This window comes from Choristoneura fumiferana, chromosome 17, assembly GCF_025370935.1.
Source record: "Choristoneura fumiferana chromosome 17, NRCan_CFum_1, whole genome shotgun sequence".
In the NCBI taxonomy this organism is placed as follows: Eukaryota; Metazoa; Arthropoda; class Insecta; order Lepidoptera; family Tortricidae; genus Choristoneura; species Choristoneura fumiferana.
This window is the reverse complement of record NC_133488.1, coordinates 13,271,493-13,292,294: the sequence shown is the minus strand read 5'-3', so window position 1 is coordinate 13,292,294 and position 20,802 is coordinate 13,271,493. Positions and strand designations below refer to the sequence as shown.

General features: G+C 35.1%; 2 protein-coding genes across 2 annotated transcripts in view; both read left to right on the top strand.

Annotated features, from left to right (window-relative positions):
- Window positions 1-20,802, top strand: part of Liprin-gamma (liprin protein kazrin) — a 125,041-nt gene that overhangs the window by 15,095 nt on the left and 89,144 nt on the right. The window contains exon 2 of the mRNA XM_074099689.1: window positions 15,033-15,067. The gene's annotated coding sequence lies outside the window, so the exon portion shown is untranslated. The remainder of the gene's footprint in view (window positions 1-15,032; window positions 15,068-20,802) is intronic.
- Window positions 7,095-9,216, top strand: LOC141437025 (uncharacterized). Its single transcript, XM_074100206.1, has 3 exons — window positions 7,095-7,210; window positions 7,655-8,490; window positions 8,741-9,216. The coding sequence occupies exons 2-3, from the start codon at window positions 7,720-7,722 to the stop codon at window positions 9,200-9,202; spliced, it is 1,233 nt and encodes a 410-aa protein (XP_073956307.1). The 5' UTR covers window positions 7,095-7,210; window positions 7,655-7,719; the 3' UTR covers window positions 9,203-9,216.

Below are 20,802 nucleotides of genomic sequence, written 5' to 3'. Positions count from 1 at the left end.
ATGAATAATACGAATGTTTGTTCTCGGGTCTTGGATGTTCAATATGTATTTATCTATATAAGTATGTTTATCCGTTGCCTAGTGTCCATAGTACAAGCTTTTAGTTTGGGCTAAGTCAATTGGTTTGAAATGTCCCATGATATTTATTTATTTAAAGAAGACGATGATAATGTTTAATTTTTAAACAGAATACAATGTAAATTATAAGTAGATTTACATGTCTGTAAAATATTATATTTCATAGTTTGGTCTTAAGAGATAAACTTTTTGACGTACGTTTACCTACCTACGTTTCTGAAAATTTCTGAAGTTGGGAGACATTTCCCAGAACGGAATTTCCTCTGCGTTCCTTGTTGTACCTTAGTACTTTTGGTTACCTAAGACATGAAGATTAACCACCCAAAATAACATTTAATTTTTCAACGGAAAAACTGGGTTCCTCGTAAGAATATTAAATTCTTGAACTGTCGTCATTTCTCGAGAAAATTCATCCTTCTAGAGCATTCGCACGATCTCTACCAAAATTTAATCTGTAACGAATATTTATAAGCGTGATAAAACCACTGGAGGCTGCCGGTACTAAAACTTCAGCTTTTTTCTTTAATAACGTTTTATTCGCCGTTCTGTGTGAAGAGTTTCATTATTGTCCTGTTATGATTCTTCGAGACGATCATTCTACTGAATGGCATTATGGGCTGGTGAGGCCGAGCGAAACTGATTTTATTTCCAATAATAACGCGGTAAATCGAGCATGCGCTATTCTCTATTAAGAAGCGCGGGCGCGGCTATGCCCCGCCATAAATTACTACAGCACGTAATAAAAATATCATTGCCGTGAAAGAAGACATCGAATCTGTGATGGAATTGCACGTAATTATAATTATTAGGTAGGTATTTTATTTAGATAAGTGTTGTACTGTGTTTTATTACCTATTGAGTTGGTCAATAAACAATAGTTTTGCTATTTAGTAAACCATTGGTAAATAAAAACAATTTCAATAAGTATGTGTTATGATGACTGCGCGTAAAACAAAACGCAATAACATATGTAGGTACAAGTATTATGTATAAAACCTTCCTAAAAATTGGATGACCAAGTTGGCATGTCAACTTGTGCGACGTAGGTACTGTAAAAGTTAGTTGTGTGATTATGACAAGGGTAGACCTGGCGAACTGTCGTCGGATACTTAAATGGGATGGAACTTTTGGACGCAGCCGGAATACTGCGAGGATGGCTGTGTTATTACACTTTAAACTCAGGTTGGCTCTGGCAGTATTGAAGCATTAATTGTGAGTGCTATTTTACACCTTTTACATGGGTTAATTTAGGCAAAAACTACTATTCAATGCTTCAGCTGGGTAGGCTTACTGTCTAACGCACGGGTGTACGCCATCGCATTCACCATTTCTTTCTGTCAAACATATTATAAGATGTAATCGTGCTTGAAAAAACCAAACGAGAGAGAAAGCTTGTCAAACGATTATTCGATTTTTTTTTTCTAATTTTCCATACCTCAGCTGGAAAAAACGAAACCCTTATAGCTCTTTGGTATCCGTCAGCTGTCTGGCCCTCCATCCGTCTGTCAAGTCAGGACCCTTTTTCTCAGGAACGCCCGGAGGTATAAAGCTGAAATTCATATCAAATACTCAGTCTGTTACGAATTAGAGCAGTGAAAATAAATAGTTATTAACAAAAAAGTATCCCTACAAATTGTTGGAGAATCAAAACCTAAAGGGTAGGTACCTAAGTACTTTACTTCCAGTTGTCCTAGAAACTTAAATTCGGTATGAATGTACACCTCTTAGAGCGTTTTCACATTATCCGATCCGAATTGATCTAATATCGGTATCGGACGACGATACGATGTCGGGGCAAGTAAAATGTATGAAATAAATACCTGTCTTTCACATTGTCCGGGCCTGTATCGGATATCGGAGCCGACACCGATATGTTCGCGGCACCATCGGACGCCCGTGGGCTGTCGGACGATAATGTTTGTATATGTGCTATGCGTGTATCTAAATTGTCTCTGTGTGCGCAGAGCTCGATGCGTGGCGGCCATTTTGAGCTGGCCATATCGGAACGATTTTGTCGGATACATGTGACAACAGCACATGGTGTCGGCTATCGGGTGTCGTCCATCGTCGTCCGATACCGATATCGGATCGGATAATGTGAAAACGTTCTTAAAGTGCAACCAATTAAAGGCCTGAAAACCGTAAATTTGTAGTACATACAAATTTGTGCGAAACCCTATACGATTTCTACTCCTACCTATTTATTCAGTATGCAAAGTAATGGGCGTGGCTGCTAGAAGTATCGATTTAACCTAAAGAACAGGTCTATTGTGATTTTGTGTTCTCTGTGGATCTCTGTCAATGGATCCCTGAGTTAAATCTGCGGTAACGTTAGCACGGGAGGCACGACTGGTCCAGCAAAATGACGTAAAACATTCATCCAACCCCACATGTACAGAAATAGACGCTATTAACTAAGTTGCCTAGATTGTCTAGACTGTTGTCGAAACGGTCAACATTGAGCAAGATAAAATATGTGTAAACATGTTCTGGACATTTCTATCATCATGTATACCTACCTACTAGCTACTCTCAGAAATACGGTATTTGACAACTCCTGATTTTGCCATATCTTAATATTATTATGAAAATATAGATAGTGTTTAGCGTTGAAAATTGGATTTATAGTGATTTTTTGAAAAATCTATATACCTGTCTCTTTTTCAAACGCTTTTCTCTATGCAGCAAGTATGGCGGTACTACTGGCGTGTGACGTCACATGCCAGTATGTCTTTCTCTGTCTAATCTTGAATTTCAAACCTTTATAACTTTGTTATTTGTAAAGGTAGCTTAAAAATTGTTTTTCTATTCGATAACAGGTATTGTGTAGTTTTAATTTATAAAATATACAAAATAGTCAAATATCGTATTATCTTAATTTATAATAAATAATATTGCTACAAACTGGTGGTTAAATGAATTATTTTGTAGAGTTCTTAATCTATCAGAAAATTGAATTTATTTTTTGTACTTACCTCATTTTCTTTTTATTGTTTTTCATTTTTATTTTGTGAATAAACATTCTATTATTTGTTTATTTGTATATCTCTGTGATAATAATCGACTTAAGCTAACTCATTTAAGTACTTAACTTAAATTAAAACAGCATGCAAATTCGGCAAGTTTTGAATTTTCGACATGTTGTTAGGAACGCTACCAGTATTTACCTCTAGCCTCTAGTATATATTTTAAATTTGCAGTTTCGAAGGACCTATGCTAACTTTGTAATAAGCCTGTATCCTTACTGATTCATTATCACCCAGCCAGCCAGAATTTTAGCAGACGTATTCCTTGAAGATCATGGAGCTGCAACAAAAAGGGGTATTTAATGTATTATTTTGAAATTCCCACGGAATAGGTAAATACTGAATATACACTACTAAGTCCCTAGTGGTCCTATCAAAACGATTGAAAAATCAGAACAGCTTGCGATAGTTGCAATTTTTACTAACTTCATCTAGCTTCACTGAAAACTTTCAAGACCAACTCCATTCGTACTTTAATTAGGTACCTTAACGCTTTCTTTATAATTTCCAACAATTTTACTCTATCTAAAGCCGTACATTCTTTAATGGTTAGTACCTGGGCGACTGAACTTTGCTCGGGCTAAAACTCGATAACAAGCGTATTCCCAGAGATATTTAAGATCAAGCTGTCATCGAAATCGTTGGAGCCGTTTTAGAGATTCTGATTATTATGTTATTTCACGACCAATAAGATAAAAGAAGGATAGCCAAGTGGTCAGAGATTATAATACGAATAACTGTTCTCGGTGTTGAAAATGTATTTAAGTATGTTTATCCGTTGCCTATAGTAGGTATTCATAATACAAGCTTTGCTTAGTATCGGACTAGGTATTAGTGTCATTTATCCCGTGATATTTATTTATTTATTTATTACTAGCTTTTGCCCGCGACTTCGTCCGCGTGGTATAGTAACTTTGGAAAGTATTAAATTTATTTGGGGTACCTATTCTTGCAATAATAGCACATAGAAACCTCTACGGTTTTCTAAAAATAACCTATTTTAATGCATTGCTTTATATCTAAACTATTTTTTTTTGTTCTTCCATTCTTTGGTAAAACATAAATATTTTGCGGGTAGCCATATTTTAGAAATACGACGTGTATTCTACCCTGCCAACACAAAAAGACTAATTCATCATAGTGAACTCTTGACATCTTACGTCCGTTATTGTAAGTTAGGAGGGTAGGATTATAATTAAGACGTTATTCTTACTAAGCATAGCTACACATATTTCCGATAATTATACTTATATATAGTAATTATACCATTATACGCTCCGTTTAGACGTGAAAGACGGACAAACAAACATACAAACACACACACTTTCACATTTATAATATTAGTATAAGTATATATATGGATATACAAGAATTGCTCATTTAAAGGTATTAGATAAAGATAAAAGTGTCGATATTCGTATTGCTGATCATCGCGGACCGCCGCCAGGTCGTCACTTAGCTGATAGAATTTGTGAGAGTCACGTAAATGATTGTCGTCTACATGACTTGTAACATTTTGCATTGTGCCGACCGAGTGCCCTTTAGACCGAGCTTGTAAACATGTGACGATGTTGTGTAATTTACTTCGCTATGGTAATCTAATTTATACATTGAAGCTAGTTCGTTGTTCGATGAAATAAGATTGTTGATTCGTAAAAGCGTATTAATATTCTATCGAAAAAATACAACCGAATTGATAACCTCCTCCTTTTTTTGATGTCGGTAAAAGAATAGTCTATTGTTTATTATTTTTCATGGTATTTGCTTACATATCGGAGGCTTACATACTTATAACTGCATGACGTAATGTGCACGATGGGATAAATAAAATAAAAAAACAGCCAAGAGCGTGTCGGACACGCCCGAAAAGGGGCTTCGTAGCCATAACGAAAAAAATAAGTAATATTTTTCTAAGGATTTCGTATTTTGTACGGAATATTCCAAGTTTAGGTATATTTTATACCTTAGGCTGCTATTTACTCTTAAACTACTAATAATTCTCAAGAAAACTTAACCGTTATAGTTTTCCTTGTAAGTTTGATTACCATCCTGATTTTTTTTCAAATTTTTCCACCCACCGGCTTAGACTTTAGAGGGGGGGGGGGGGACACGCTCGATTTTAATGAAAATGTGCACTTTAAACTTGAATATTTTGCAAACAGATCACTGAATCGAAAAATCATTTTAGCAAACTCCTAATGGTTTTAAAACCTATAACGATACCCCACACTACAAGGTTGGATGAGAAAAAAAAATCACCCCCACTTTACGTCTATGGGAGGTACTCTAAAAAAATTTTTTTTAGTTTTTTTTTATTGTACCATTTGGTCGGCATAGTTTACATATATATTCATGCAAAATTACAGCTTTCTAGCATTGATAGTCCCTGAGTAAAACCGCGGACGAATAGACAGACATGGCGAAACTATAAGGGTTCCGTTTTTGCCACCCGTGACATACGAGTAGGTAAATTTAATCTAGGTAAGCGTATGCAAAGATTTCTAAACGACCTTAGTGGTACTCAGGTACCTTATTTTATTAAATATGCTTAATTCCCGTAGACACAGTCTAAAATCATAAGTATTAATCTATGTAATACCTTGAATCGAGCAACTCTTGTATATATGTATGTATATTACGGGGATGTCGGAAACGGCTTCAACGATTTCGATGAAATTTGGTGTGTGGGGTTTTCGGGGATGACAAATCGATCTAGCTTGGTCTTATCTCTGGGAAAACGCTTATTGTCGAGTTTGAGGCCGAGCAAAGCTCGGTCGCCCAGGTGCTACACATAATACGTATACGGGCGAACGCTTTCATAAATATCTATGTGTATGAGGAGACCAAAAGACCAGTAGAGTAATTATAGAAGTGGAAAAACGAGATGCGTTGTGGTACTCGTATGTAGGCGCCAAATCTCATCGGCGGCAGCGCCAGCGTCAATACATCGCTCGCTAAAGCCGATTTCCTGGTCGTCTAGACGAGTTCCCCCTGCCTGAAAATTACCTACATTTTCTTCTTTCAACGTTACGAATCAGTTAGCGAATGTTATCTGTGTTACGTTAAACCGACGTAAATAACGTGTAGATAATGAAACATTTTGTTCTTTTTTCTTGAAAAGTATCTAAAATAATCCGTTTTGGGAGTCTATATTGCAGCAAGGTATAAGAAAAACAAATAATAATTAATAATTAAATATCATGGGACACTTGACACCAATTGATCTAGTCCCAAACTAAGCAAAGCTTGTAATAAATATGGACACTAGGCAACAGATAAATACATACTTAAATACATATTAAACACCCAAGACCCGAGAACAAACATTCGTATTATTCATACAAATAAAATATATTTGGTAATGGATACAGTTTTCCACAGGGACAACTGGAATATTTATATTATGCTAGATGTTGAATGCTTTCGTGGCCAACGTTTGTAAGTCAAAGTGCCCACAGGCAGGCGACCCGCGTCAGATGGCCGGGCAAACAGTCCTCGCCTCATCTGACTCAAAGTGTTTTCTCCGACAGTGGGATGGTCGGGGAATACTCGATTATTTGCACAATTACGAAAATAAGCTTTTTTACTGTGACATATTTGATGTCAAAGGCTCATGTGAATATATTTTCAAAGTAAAATTGAAGTTTCGAAACAAGCATGCGAAGTTTTGTTAAGCAACTTACTAGTATCGCTATGGGTACTAACATAAAGAGAACAAGTACATCCTTAGAATCACCGAGTCATGTGGGTCAGTCAAACTACTGTCCAATTCTAATAGAACTGACATGCCATTGTGATGTTGCATCATATCTTATATGCCAAACAATCAGAAGTACGACGCTTCAATAGCGCGTCGTTCCAATATTAGATTCGACGTCCGCAAGGACTACGACAATGCAGACAAAGCAGCACCGAATGCATTAAGCGGCGTACAATGAATACGTACATGCCTGCAAAGCGCAGTCAGTGCGCAAGCGACGTTACAAAAGGCATTGTGTGCGAGGCCCAGTTTATCTCATATTTGTTCGGACAGGCCGCGTTCCGCACTGATAGCGTCCAAGACGTGTCTCATTCAGCGTGTGAAGCGTCAGGTTACTGATAAAGTTGTACGTGTCTCACCTCGTTTGCCTTGACGTCGGTCGTTCCATATGTCTGCTGTACAGTCGAGTTCATAAACTTGTGAGCAAAAATTTTATCAAAAATATCTGTACACACTCTACGCCGTTAACAATAGAGTCGTGTTCAGATATTTTTGATCAAATTTTTGCTCACAAGTTTATGAAATCGACTGTAATAATACGTAAGGGTCCTAATTTTTCCTACATTTTTGCTCACTGCCAAGAAGTATTTGCTCACATTTTCATAACAATATTTTTGCTGTTTTCATCAACTTTCAGTTACTATAGTATTTCATATCAAGTCGAAATCCCATTGCAAAACATTTGTTTACGGTGTAGGGCATGGCGATAAACGAGATAGGAAATCTCGATTACGTTGATAACGTCAGTCTTGTCTTAGGGAAACGATTGATGCTCTTTATATCTTTTTAGACGATGCTATTACAGAAGCAATTTTCAGTACAAGAGTTTGTTGCGTGTAGTAAGAACGTAGTAAAATGCCGAGAAAAGTCTCAAGGTGCCACCAGGACTTGGTTCAAATAATAAAGAAAGCAGCGAAGATAATTGACATACACGATATTGAATACATAATTAACTACGGTTGTGACGATGTTGATAGTTTTTTCAGTAGTTTATACATTGTGAAGATTAAAGGAAGCCGAGATGGGCAGAAGATAAAAAAGAATATACTTATAAAGTGGCATGTGGATCAAAAACAGCGTGCGTGCTACAGACAATTATACCATAGAGACTATATGTGTCATAAAATGATAATTCCTAAGTTATTGGAGATACAAGAGAATTTTAAAGTGATTAAAGGATTAAAAATAAAATTTCCAAATTGCATCCATGCCAGCATTGAAACTGACCAAGAGGTCATCATTTTTGCTGATTTACAGCAGGGATTCAGGTTGCATTCTAGATATATGAAAATAAGTTTAGATCACGCGACAATGGTCATGAAAAATTTGGCAAAGCAGCATGCTTTAGCTTTTGTTCTGAAAATAATTTATCCTGAAGAATTCGAGGAGTTAAAAAAAATATTAATCAAAGACGCACAATACTCTGAGTTAGATAAAATACCAAATTCTATGAAATATTATTACGATACTTCAGTAAATGCTGTATTAGATCCAGTTTATAAGGAAAGGCTAGAAGGTCTTTCACCACATTTATTGACCGTTCTTAAAAGTGCTGCATCACCTACTCAGTTCAGCACGATTTGTCACGGTGACTGCTGGAGCAACAACATAGCCTTTAAACATCAGGTAGCGCAATATTTCAAGTTTTATGATAAAGATTTCTTATCTGTTTAGAGTCGATGCCCATTGAAAGGAAACATGTAAGATTTTTATTCATTTCAGAAATGGATGAGGGTTATTTTTCCCTTAATCTTAGGTATTTATTTCATTTTGCTTCTAGAGCGATGCCAAAGAAAATGTGGATAAACAATCCTGTCTAATTTGTTTTTGTACAAATATTGTAATTTAAATATAACAGTTACCTGTTTGATTGCAGGGGACGAAACCGGTAGAAGTAATATTCGTCGATTACCAGCTGAGCCGGTACACATCTCCGGTCGCCGACATATCCTACTTTTTGTACATGTCAACCGAACGGGAGCTACTCTTTAAACACTACGATTCAGTTATTCATGTTTACTACGGGACATTAGCAGGTGTACTTCGAGAGTGTAATCTTAAAGTTGAAGAGGTGTATCCGATTGAAATTTTTAAACAACAACTGAAAGAATACTCAGTTCTAGGTTTGATTGAGGCGCTGGTGTCAATGAAGATTATAACGGCGGATTGTGAATATGCAACCAAAATGGCTGAAATGAAACATAAAAATCCTGATCACTGTCTTTATGATTACGAATCTAAAAACCAGAACACGTTTATCGAGAGAGTGAACATGGTAGTTGATTCATTCTTCCATTGTAATTATTCATTAACTGAAATTATGAATAAATGTCCTTAATAACCTCTTTTTCATTGCTGAAGAATAATTTTGTAAATCAAAAAGCTTTTTACTGAAAATGCTATTTGAGAATGCCCCACGATCTTGAATAGGAATTAATTTTTCGTCGCTGCAGTTAACTGTCTGTAACAAAGGTTTTTTCTGAGCCGAGTTCGTAGCCGGACGGACGCGAATCTTTGTTGTCCGGAAATAATGGTGGTGAGAGCAGATGGCAATACTTAACAGACATTGCCTGGAGTACAATCAAGACATACTGAGAAGGGATTCTCTAGAAATAATTGCGCATTGCTGTGAATAAACCCTCTTAAGACCAAAAAAATTACTTGAGGTGATGACTGATCATGAGTGATTTTACACGTAGATATTATTTAGATAATCTACCAAGATAATGTTTAAATTATCTAAGATTCTCTTGTTTTTATTATAGTTATTATACAAAAACTATGCCTACTATATTAGAAATTATAAACCTGCAGGTTGAAGTAGCTAAAAAATCAATAACATAAGTCAATTTCAGTGATTGCCTCTGATTGCCTCCATTGTTAGAAATTCAATTTTATAAATAACTTATTCGTGATTAGGTTACCATTTCACTTTATGAACGTTGAGATAAATGGACACTGTCGTCAGCGGAGGCGTAGGTATTGATATATTTTCCTTTTAAAGAAGGGTTAATTGGAAATTATGGGTATATTTCCCTGGGCGTCCCCGACGTTATTAAATCCCGCTCTTTTGTCTACAAACAGGGAACTTTGAATTATTTTTCGGATGCGAAACGAAACTAATTCCGGCAGGATCTGCCGCCACAGCGGTATAGAGTTACAAGTTAAATGAATGTTGCGGTCGAACTATAAGTACTGAAATATCCGATGGCTTTGCGGTTTTACATCATGAATTTAACTTATGGTTTTGATCTCGTTTTTGGTCTCGTGTGCTCGCAGTTAATAATTTTGATATTTTAATTGTCACATGGCGTTTTAAAGCAATATTATCTTAAGTACTGACTTAAGTGCTTACTCTCATATCTTACCCACTAAAGAGAGTTTATCGACAGGTGAATAATCGCTAGATGGCGTTAGAATCGTGAGGTCCGTTGACGTTTCAGACTTGCTACAAACGAACGTCACGATACTAAGTTAACAGCATCTAGCGATATTTCGCCAGTCGAAAAACCCTCATTAGTCAAAATTTACCTCCATAGTGTTAAAGTTGAAAGCAGAATCTCAGTTTATCGTGCATTTTATCCAACCGAAAGTGAATGAAAATGGTCGAGAACAGCTAACATGAAGTTATTGTTGTACCCAAATAAAAGAAACAAAGAGAACCTCCATTTACTAACATTACTAGTTGAAACTGACATTTTTATACCCAGCCAGTGCTATCGTAGCTAAGCCTTTTCATACGACCATACTCGTAAACCACACGTTTCCAGGCTCGCCGCACCCGTGTCAATATAGACATTTAGGCACGGCCACAGCGGGAACGCAGGTAAATAAACTACTCCATACAAACAACACGTTGCGTATTTGAATGTAATTACTTCAATGTACCGTTTATCAAATAATTTAAAACATCAACACTGCCGTGCTTGTAGGTGTATGACATATGTGACATATCGATTTATAAGAAATGGGATCCGCGGTTTTACTCTCGTCATGAAATTTCCTATCCCATGGTTCGCAATGCACGTTTTTGGTCTTTATAATTCACTAGAGTTTACCCGCAGCTTTGCACGCGTAATTCATTAGATACAGCAGTTGAATTTAAATTCAGGGATTTTACAAAATTCCCATGGGAATTCCCGAAAATTACGTCGTGGTTTTCATTGACATTGCATTAAAAGCCACTATGCCTTATTTCGTGACTCTAAGCCCAACGGTTGTTATTTCGAGATTGTAACCCTATCCCGTGGGAATATCGGGATAAAAGTAGCCTATATGTTATTCCAGATGTCCAGCTATCTACATACAAAATTTCATCCAAATCCGTCCAGCCGTTTTAGCGTGAAGTAGTAACACACACACACGCACACAGACATACACACACACACACGCGCGCGCGCGCACGCACGCACGCACGCACGCACGCACGCACGCACACACAAAAAAACACACACAAATTTTTGCATTTATAATATAAGCCGGATTGTCATTAAAACACACAATAACTTTATTTATAAAGTTTATTTAAACAATGAATTTTTACATAAAAATAAAAATAAAAACACATTAAATTACGTAAAATCCTTTTAGGGTGCCGTACATCAAAAATAAAAAAGGGAACTCTTATTATCACTTTGTCGTCCGTTTGTTTGTCTGTCAAGAACTTTTTCCCCAAAATCACGTAAACAAAGGTATCAAGTTAAAATTAATATCAAATTCTCCACTCTGCAAACTCTTGGAGCTGTGAAAAACAGTGCCTAAATTTAATGTACAATACAATACAATAAAACCAAATACTTAAACATACTGACCACAAATTCAAATAAATGTTTTGAATGTGTTTTGTATTTTCATACAAAAACCGCTTTAATCAAGCCTTGTTGACAAAGAATTATGAAATTTGAGAAGAAGTAAGTCTTTACAGCTATTATTTTTTATTGTAACATATTAAAAAGAATAATACAACTAAACTTATTCTTGAATTTATGAAAAAGAGATTGTTGTTAATTAATTACAATAAATTATCTCATCTTTTATTAACTAGTGCTTCCGTTTATTGCTTCCGTTATCAAACTTGACGCGTGGGTTGACCTATTTATAAGTACCTCTTTGGTAAACGCAATAACTTGTTAACACCTACTAAATCATCTGAACTTAATTTGATTTGCTTTATAATATTATAAACAAGGTATTACTTACCCGATCACGGCGGGCTACGCGGGTTGTGTTTCTTGAACCGCGAAATGAAATAAGTATGTAATCCCCTTCGTAGACGTACAAAGTGATAGGCTGTTTAATTACAAAAGCTAAACCCTTCGCTTGCTGTTGTAGGTAAATTTCTAATCCTTTTCAATTTATAACGCTGGATTAACTTTCTGGGGTCTCAACAGGCCTTATCCTCAACTCATCCTTGAGGCGTGTTTACATGCTTCCCGCTAATTATAGTGGGTAACTGCGCCATAAGCGCGTGCCCGCCTATATTGGCGTTGTGCACATTTGCATACCTAAATTGTATGTGTAATTTTTAAATAAACAGGCAACACTTAATTAACGTTAAGCATGAAATCTAATTGCACGTTTACGTTGACGTTTTTTGAATGGCATCCTTTAGGAAAGGGTCACTAAGTCGTGCTCTTTTCCGTTCTACCGCTTGGAGTGAAGTCGGATGAATAAAGATGAACCGTTTTTTTAATTTATATTTTCAAAGGTTTTGCGAAAATAAATTCCTAAGTTTTCAAAAATTGACATTCACCAATAGTAAGTATACATAAGTAGGTACTTAGGTACATAATGTAACACGTGTCTAAATGTAGATAAAATGAATGAAAACCCTTAAGTTTAATAGCACGAGGAAACTGATTTGGTGTAGGTTATGCAAAGTTAGCAGAAGTAGACGACGGTTGGCACCAACGCTCGCTTGAAAAAAGGAAGTATAGTATGTAATCGAAAAGTCGACATCGAAGTTCAGAATGAAAGCGCAAAAAGTCGGTATTCGATCGTAAATCTTGGGAGGACATTTTATAACATTGGGAAACTAAGTTTGCGTTCAAAACAATGTGTCTGCGTGAAAGCGGAAGGAAAAATATTATGTAACATATGTTCACACGTACCGAGCACCGTGAGCGCCGGGTTAAGTGTTGCGACGTTTAAGCTAACCCTTTTAGTCGGCGAACAAAGGGCCTGCTGTAAACACAAGCGCCGCTTTCCGCTTCCCAGCCAACCGTGAGCTTTTATTAGATAAATGTTAATTTGCAAGTAAATAATTTTGCAACTGATGCGACAAGTTCGCGAATATTGCGGGGAAAATCACAACAGGATCCGTTCACGCACAACTCAGTTCTTTGTTCGAGAAATTAGTTTCTGGGTTTCTCTTCTAGCGAATTTTCACACTTAATTAAACATGGAGCCAGATAATAAAGATTTTATTACAAATGAAAACTTATTTAGCGGTTATTCTTGGCCGCATTTATTTTCGGGGCTGCAAAATGTTTTGAAGCGTTATAATATAACGTTAATATATTTCGAAGGCATTATTTTCGGCGTAATCTTTTTACGGAGGGACTCGCTTATCCAAACTCCAACCTCGTATTAGTCAATTTATTCCCCTCTCACATTTTTGTCTTAAATTAAGGAATATACTGCGTTCATTCTTTGTGGCCGAGGGAAAATATAAAATGGATAAACTGGGAGGAGTGTGTAAAGGCTGCGAGGAGGCACTCGTGACGCGGAGTGTCGGGCGAAATCTAATTTTTCCTCCTCTAATGCCTGCCCCGCCTCTCTCAAGGTTGAGTGAGTGCAGAAATTGTAACTTCGCAACCGACGATGGGATAGATTTTGCACTTAAAGCCTGACTGAACTGCTAAACAAATTTTAAAAACTTTTTCACTGACAGAAACTACACTATATTTACTATCAGTTATTAACAACCGCAAGTCTTTATCCATGGAAAGAATAAAATTCCCGCAGAACGCTGAGAAAGTTGTTTAACTATTACAAGAAAATTACACAGAATTATAACCTAAAATTCAAATACAGTATGAGAAAGAGCGACACTGACAATTTAAAATTTATGAAAATATCCGAGCTCGTCTGAATAAATAAAAACATTCCCAAGAAAATTAATAACATTTTTATGATTGCGATTGATTAAAGGCGATTCTTTTTTACTAAGGCATAATGGCACCAGAAGTAATTTTAGCGAGCCTATTGACAAATAAAAGCGTAGCCAAAGCGTGTGTCGAGGGGTCAAGAGACACGTTCAATCATTGATTTCCGTAGGCCGTCTGGCCCGGCGCCCGACCGACGTACTGCTTAATAATTAGAGTACTATGTATGTCTATACGTTACCACCTTCGCAAACATAAAGCTTGTAAGTAAGGAAATTTGACATTTGTTATTGTGATTCAATTTCTGGTTTTCACATTTTGTATTTTATATTATTTCATCATTAAATTTTATATTATTGTAGTATTCGTTGTTTTATATTATATAATTGATAATTACGTTTGAATTGCAATTATAAAATTGTTTGTATTTTTTATTAAAAATGTATTATATGTTTTTTTTATTTATTCAGAAAGAAGATTCAGGGAGATTCAGATTTTAATGCGACAACTTAATAACTGGTGCTTTTTTCTATCAATTTTTTATTTTTATTTTCATAAGAGTAAGTATGCTTATTTCTTTAAAATTATTATTTCTGACAAGCCTTTATTTTTTTTTGTATCTGTATTATAAATTGTGTGACTAATTATATAATATTTTATATTATAAATATTTTTGGAATGGATATCTGCAGATTTCAATCTATCTTGTAGAGCCTGTATTTTGGGATCTTGGGGTTAGACAGGAAATAAATCATTGATTTTCAAGTAGACTGATTATAATTTAATTTGCCATTATAAGAAAAAATATTAAAGCAGCATAAATTAGATCAAGGCACATGTGTCTTTATTATTTAGAAGGTGTTAGTTACAAAGTAAATAAAATCAAACTACTTAGTAACAATTATTTTTATCCGATTTCACGAGCCTCGTAATTATTTTATTCACTCAGGTAGAGTAGTTTGCGGGAACATACTAATCTCTTGAACCTATGAGCGGGCAGTAATTACGGGTGGGTGTTCTCCCGACCCAATGCTATCATTACATTATACTTTTCTTTTTCAGGAAACCTTTCAAAGCGAATATTGCGGGTTTAAGAGGTGAGTTACTATTTCTATTTGTTCACGTATGCCTATTGTACAATACCTGCATAAGTGGATGGACACCTTACGTTCTATAATCGTTTGAACACGAGAGTTGACGATTTGGTTAGGTGTTCACAAGAAATGAACTAGATGGCGCTGTTAAACAGTTATTATGACATGATCGATATTTTATCCCCGTAACAGCAATGTGCCGATAGCTGAGTTGGTCGGCTGCTTAGATAAACTCGTAAATGATCATAAGTTCGTATCCTACATATCAGAATTGTTTTTTTGTTCTTATTTTTTATTTATAAGTTTCTATTTAATTTTGTAGATAACTGATATGGAAAAAAAAAAAAAAAACTGAAAAAGGATAACGTTGCAACAGAAATAATACACGTTTTGAAGTTTAAAACATAAATTTTTTATTCCTAAAACAATATTTCTATTCATTAAATATTGACGCAGTTATTATATACTATATATTAATTAAATAACTGAAAACCAGAAAGTAGTTTGCGCAGAATCCAGAGTAGAATCGATTACACTATGTTTGAAATCAGGTAGTGTTTGAGTTTTTAAATCCTTTTTTATTGTGTCCAGTCTAAATATTACGAATTCATACGCCAATTAAATGTTTTAGGGATGTTTCAACAACTAACTTAAAATAAAATGAAAAAATATTCTGTATGTCGTGTGAGGTTTTCAGTTATTTTATTAGCACCTGATCAAAAGTTGTATTTTAACATTTTATTGAGGTATTAGCTTAAGTATTCATTTCCGATTCTGGAAAGAGGATTGAAGCTGAACCACAATAAAAAAATAGTATTTGAAAGTAAATTATACCTGAGACCGGGTTATCATAAGACTCGTACGCGTTATAAACTATAATAATTGAAGTTTTCCAGTTTAAACATTTACTTATCAATAATTGATGGCGTAGATCCACTGTAGTGTGTTACTGACAGTTATAATAAGATTACAGTCATATATTGAACTTTCACACTTATCTCACATAAGTAAACAAAACTATCAAGGTATAATTAAAAGTTTTGTTCATAATAATCAAATAATTACTTTTCATAACAAAGTGATACCTACAGGATCACAAATAAAGATAAATATTTTGGTTCATATAATACAGTGTGCTAGGAAATCAGATGCGGATATTTTAAGGATCGATTATTTGCATCGTCGTTAATTGGTTTCAATTAAATTAAATTAAAAAAAATACAGTTAATTTAATGTTAATGCGAGGATGAATTTTTTTGAACGGAATGGTATTTTTGTATGAAGCAAAAAACACTATACTTAAATAATTTATGTGTATAATTAATTATTAGGTTATTAATTACATACCCTGAAAATATTCCGCACCTTATATATTTTATTATAACATAATTGTTTGAGTATATAACCCGGTCTACACGTAACTATCAATTTTATTTTAATAACTGTTGTAACCACCATGATTGTCGATAACTGCTTGCAAAAAGAATCGCATCGATGCAACTAGATTTTCACACATATTAGAGCCGCGAATACTGTCCCTTATAATTACACAGTGGGCTTCTAACGTTTCCGGAGTTCGCTTTTTTTTTGTTATCCCAACGTTGGACATGGTTATAACAACTCATAATTTTTCAATGGGATTTAAATCCGGTGATCTGGCAGGCCAAGGAACGACTTTAACATTATTTTTGTGTTGATTAAACCAGTCTTGCACAATATAACTGTTTTTATCTGTAACAATATAAATAAACATAAATAATATAACGTAGATATCATTTTAATGAAGAAGTTGGTAGGATGAACGTAACCAAAAAAAACTCACATTAACATTTCTCTAGAAATTTCCGACATATTTTTTCCTTCTTCATATAAATTAATAATTTCACAACTTTTAACCATCTCAATATTGCGATGAGAACTCATTTTAAAGAATAATTACGATAATCAGCAGATTCAACTTGAAAGAGACGATCAAACGATGTTGCAAGCAGCTGAAAAAGTAGCAAAATCTTTGTAATAAAAACTTAGCCTGGTAGTTTGAAGATCTTCAGTCTACCCTCTTTTAATTTCGTTAAACACGCATGACTTACCGATTAATTTTAAGACGACCCGATATAGATCCGATTTTCATCGCTTATGATAACAGTAATATGGTCAAGTGGTTATGAACTTCGTTCTTCGTTCGTATGTCACAAGTTCAAATCCACCAGGCGATAATATTGAGTTTGTGTTTTTGTAAATTTACTGCTAGATTTGGAGATTACTAAAGTTGACACTCATTCGCAACATGGGTCATCATAAATAAAGAATTTCATTATCATCAGCCTCCCAGCCTATAGATACACGTCCCACTGCTGGTCACAGGCCTCCTCTCAGAATGAGAGGCTTGGGCCGTAGTTCCCACGCGGGCCCAGTGTGAATTGGAAACTTCACACACACCAAAGAATTGAACAAGAAACGATAGTAATGCGAATAATAATATTCTCCTTCTCTTACGATAAGTACGAAAGAGACAGAAAATGTCGTTACGCGATTCGCGGTATCATCCCACGGTGTCCCACCCAGGCAGGGACATAATTTAGTTACTACGGCAGCGAAATATAAAATTTCTAACATGAGTATAAAATATTTTTTTAAGGTCAGCGCCAGCGCCATCTAGTGAGATATTAATAAACTAACTAAGTTAGTAAATAAGTAAATACCGCTAATACACTTCAAACACATAGATGGCGCTGTTTCTCGCGTCAGACGATTATGTTTTGGAATTGTCCATCGACTTTTGCAGGCCATAGTACAGTACAATGGTATGAAGAGTAGGTATATGAAGTAGTAAATAATTTATTGATTGAATTCTTTGGAAGGAATTACGGATTCATACAAAGACCGAACTTTAAAAAGAAAATAACTGCACATTGCTTAAGTAACAGGATTTGATTCGGTCTTTTTAGAGTTGCGTTAAGAAAAATAATAGAATATCGTTAAGAAAATCTAAACATTGACGGCTTCTTTGCACGCTTTTATTATTATTTACTCTACCAACGGCTTCGATTGGGTCTAAAAATGTATTGTAATGCCGGGAGTTCCCAACAATTGCATTATGACTTTCATTAGCGTTGCATGAAATACCGGGCTAAATTTCATGTCTTCCTAGCGGCTGAAACTTCCAGATTTTATCTTCATCCCGCGTGAATTTCGGCATAAAAATAGCCTATGCGTTACTTCAAACGTGTAGCTATCTAAGTAGGTACCTACATTTCAAATTTCATCCAAAACCCCATTTAAATTCTCAAAAATTATGTACGTCGTGAATTCCATGGCAAATTTTATGTCTCTAACCCTAGAAGAGACTGGAAATTTTAGGATTTTATCCCGATCCTGAGAGTATTTCGGGATAAAAGTAAAAAGCAGAGAATGTCTTTTTCCAGACGTCCACTTACCAAATGGATACGTAGGTATACCAAATTTCATCCAAATTCGTCTAGCCATGACCCGAGACCTACCTAAATCTACACCTAGATTCGCTGCTTAAATACAAAAGAGCCAAAAATATTTTTTTTTCTCGCAATGAAATGATTGCATTTTAAATAGCATTTAAAATGCAACTGTTGCGCTTTTTTTATTTGTGGCATTTTTGTATTTAAGCAGCGATTTATCCAAATAGCATCTGAATCTATATAGTTGTAAAAAGCAGTACGAAGCAAAGCCAACCATTACTTAACTCAAGCAGACGTCCATACAATAAGACAGAAACCATTTACCCATCATAGCTGTGGTTCGCCAATATCGATCACAATATCAATTCAAGACCAAAATATATCCAATCAACCAAACCTTCGTATAATTAACACTAAATCTCGGCCATTTAACCAAATTCAATTAGCGGGTTCTTTGAATTTATTCAGTTTTAATATTTTTTCCATTAAGCGGTTTCCGCTACGGTAATTAACTAGTGGCTCTGAAAAAATATTAAAATGCTATAAGATATATGAACCATTTTACTTTGATTACGATCAGGCAGTTTTGACACATTTGGCCATTAGCTTGTATTTTATTGGCCTAGTTTTGATAGGACATACTAGTAGCCTATACTCTAATTACAGTTCGAAAGTTTGGGTCTTGATTAATAGTTGTAACGATGATAACTGGAACAGTACTAATATTTAACGAATTAGTTGGTTTCAGTTTCAACCTCGTAATTAACTTAATTAGGTTAAACAAAAAGATCTCGAAGCAAACTTAATAAGCATTTACTTCGTCAATATTTACTTTTTCGAGATGTATTTTTTCGAGATTTATTTTTTCACGTCTCATGCTCTTAAAATGTTACTTTAGTCTCTGCATATCGGGACTAAAGCTCCTCATTAATCTCTAGGGATTAAAGTATTTTTTAAATTTACATTGGAAACTCCTAAACAGCCAATCACGGTGTTTGTGAATGGAGGATTATCGCCATTTTCAGTGATTGTGTATAGACATTTTTTAGGACCTGGAAATAACCTCAAAATGAAAACTGTGCAAAAATAAAAAACACGATTTAATTTCGTGAAACCCAATTAATGATTACGAATATGCTCTATTCAATTATATTAAGGATGAATTCATTTTTTTTACGCTTAGTCCAATCAGATTTAAAATATTTTTTTAATTTTGAAATTGTTGGTTAGGTAAATATGCAAGCATTTAAAGTGTCAGTTTACAACAAAAAACCGCTTAACAAATTCTTTTGATATTTAAATTGTGAACAGTTCAAAATGAAAAGTAGAGTGTTTTACGCGAGACTAAACAACCATACCTCACTCTGCTCGGGCGGCTAAACATCTCGTGTCATTATGGCTTGTTTTAGTCCCTTGTTGAACAATCTACTATTCATTAGATGTGATGTTCACAAATAGACGTAGGTACTTACTGAAAAAGACTTAGTTCTATATTTAGATCTATGTAGGTAATGATCATTTATCTTTATAATGAATGTTATGGAACTATAGACAACGTCAACTTGTCTGGCTACTACGAGTACATAGGTACCACTACGAGAATCACACGAGTACAAGTAGGAGTACTACGAGTAGGTACATGCAGGGGGGGGTATCTCTTATTTTTATTTAAGCACTAGCTGTTGCCCGCGGCTTCGCCCCCGTTGTATTTTTTCTGTATTTTCTTCCATAAAAACCTTCTCCTGACAGTAACGAACAGAACAAAAAACGAATTAGCGAAATCGGAACAGTCGTTCCCGAGTTTTGTGCTTAGCAACACATTTAACCCTATAGTTACCATCGATCACAAAGTACGTAGGTACACTTGACTTCCTGCGAATGACGAGAATCGCGTGTCTAAAGCACCTCGTGGCTAGATCAATCTATCTAACGGACATGTCTATACGCTATTATAACTCTAGTCTGTTTGTGTTTTATGGTCACGTAACAAGACTAGCCGCTTATGTAAAACTACACTTTGGAATTTGTGAGTATAAGCTCGGATATAATTTGTGAAAATATTCAAGTAATAATCTCTGTCAAGACTGCTTGGCTTATTTATTGCAAGGCATTATGGTGGGAAATGTCTTCTTTGTCAAGAAAAATATTATTCTCAAAAATATCCGTAAAAGTTGTCATTGTTAACATTGTTAGTCGTACGTAGCAGAAGTCGAAGTGCAGTGTTGGCGGTCAATGAAATAAAAAAAAATGTGGAGCGACCTTTCATTATAAATAACAACTTTACCAAATTAAAGACATAAAATG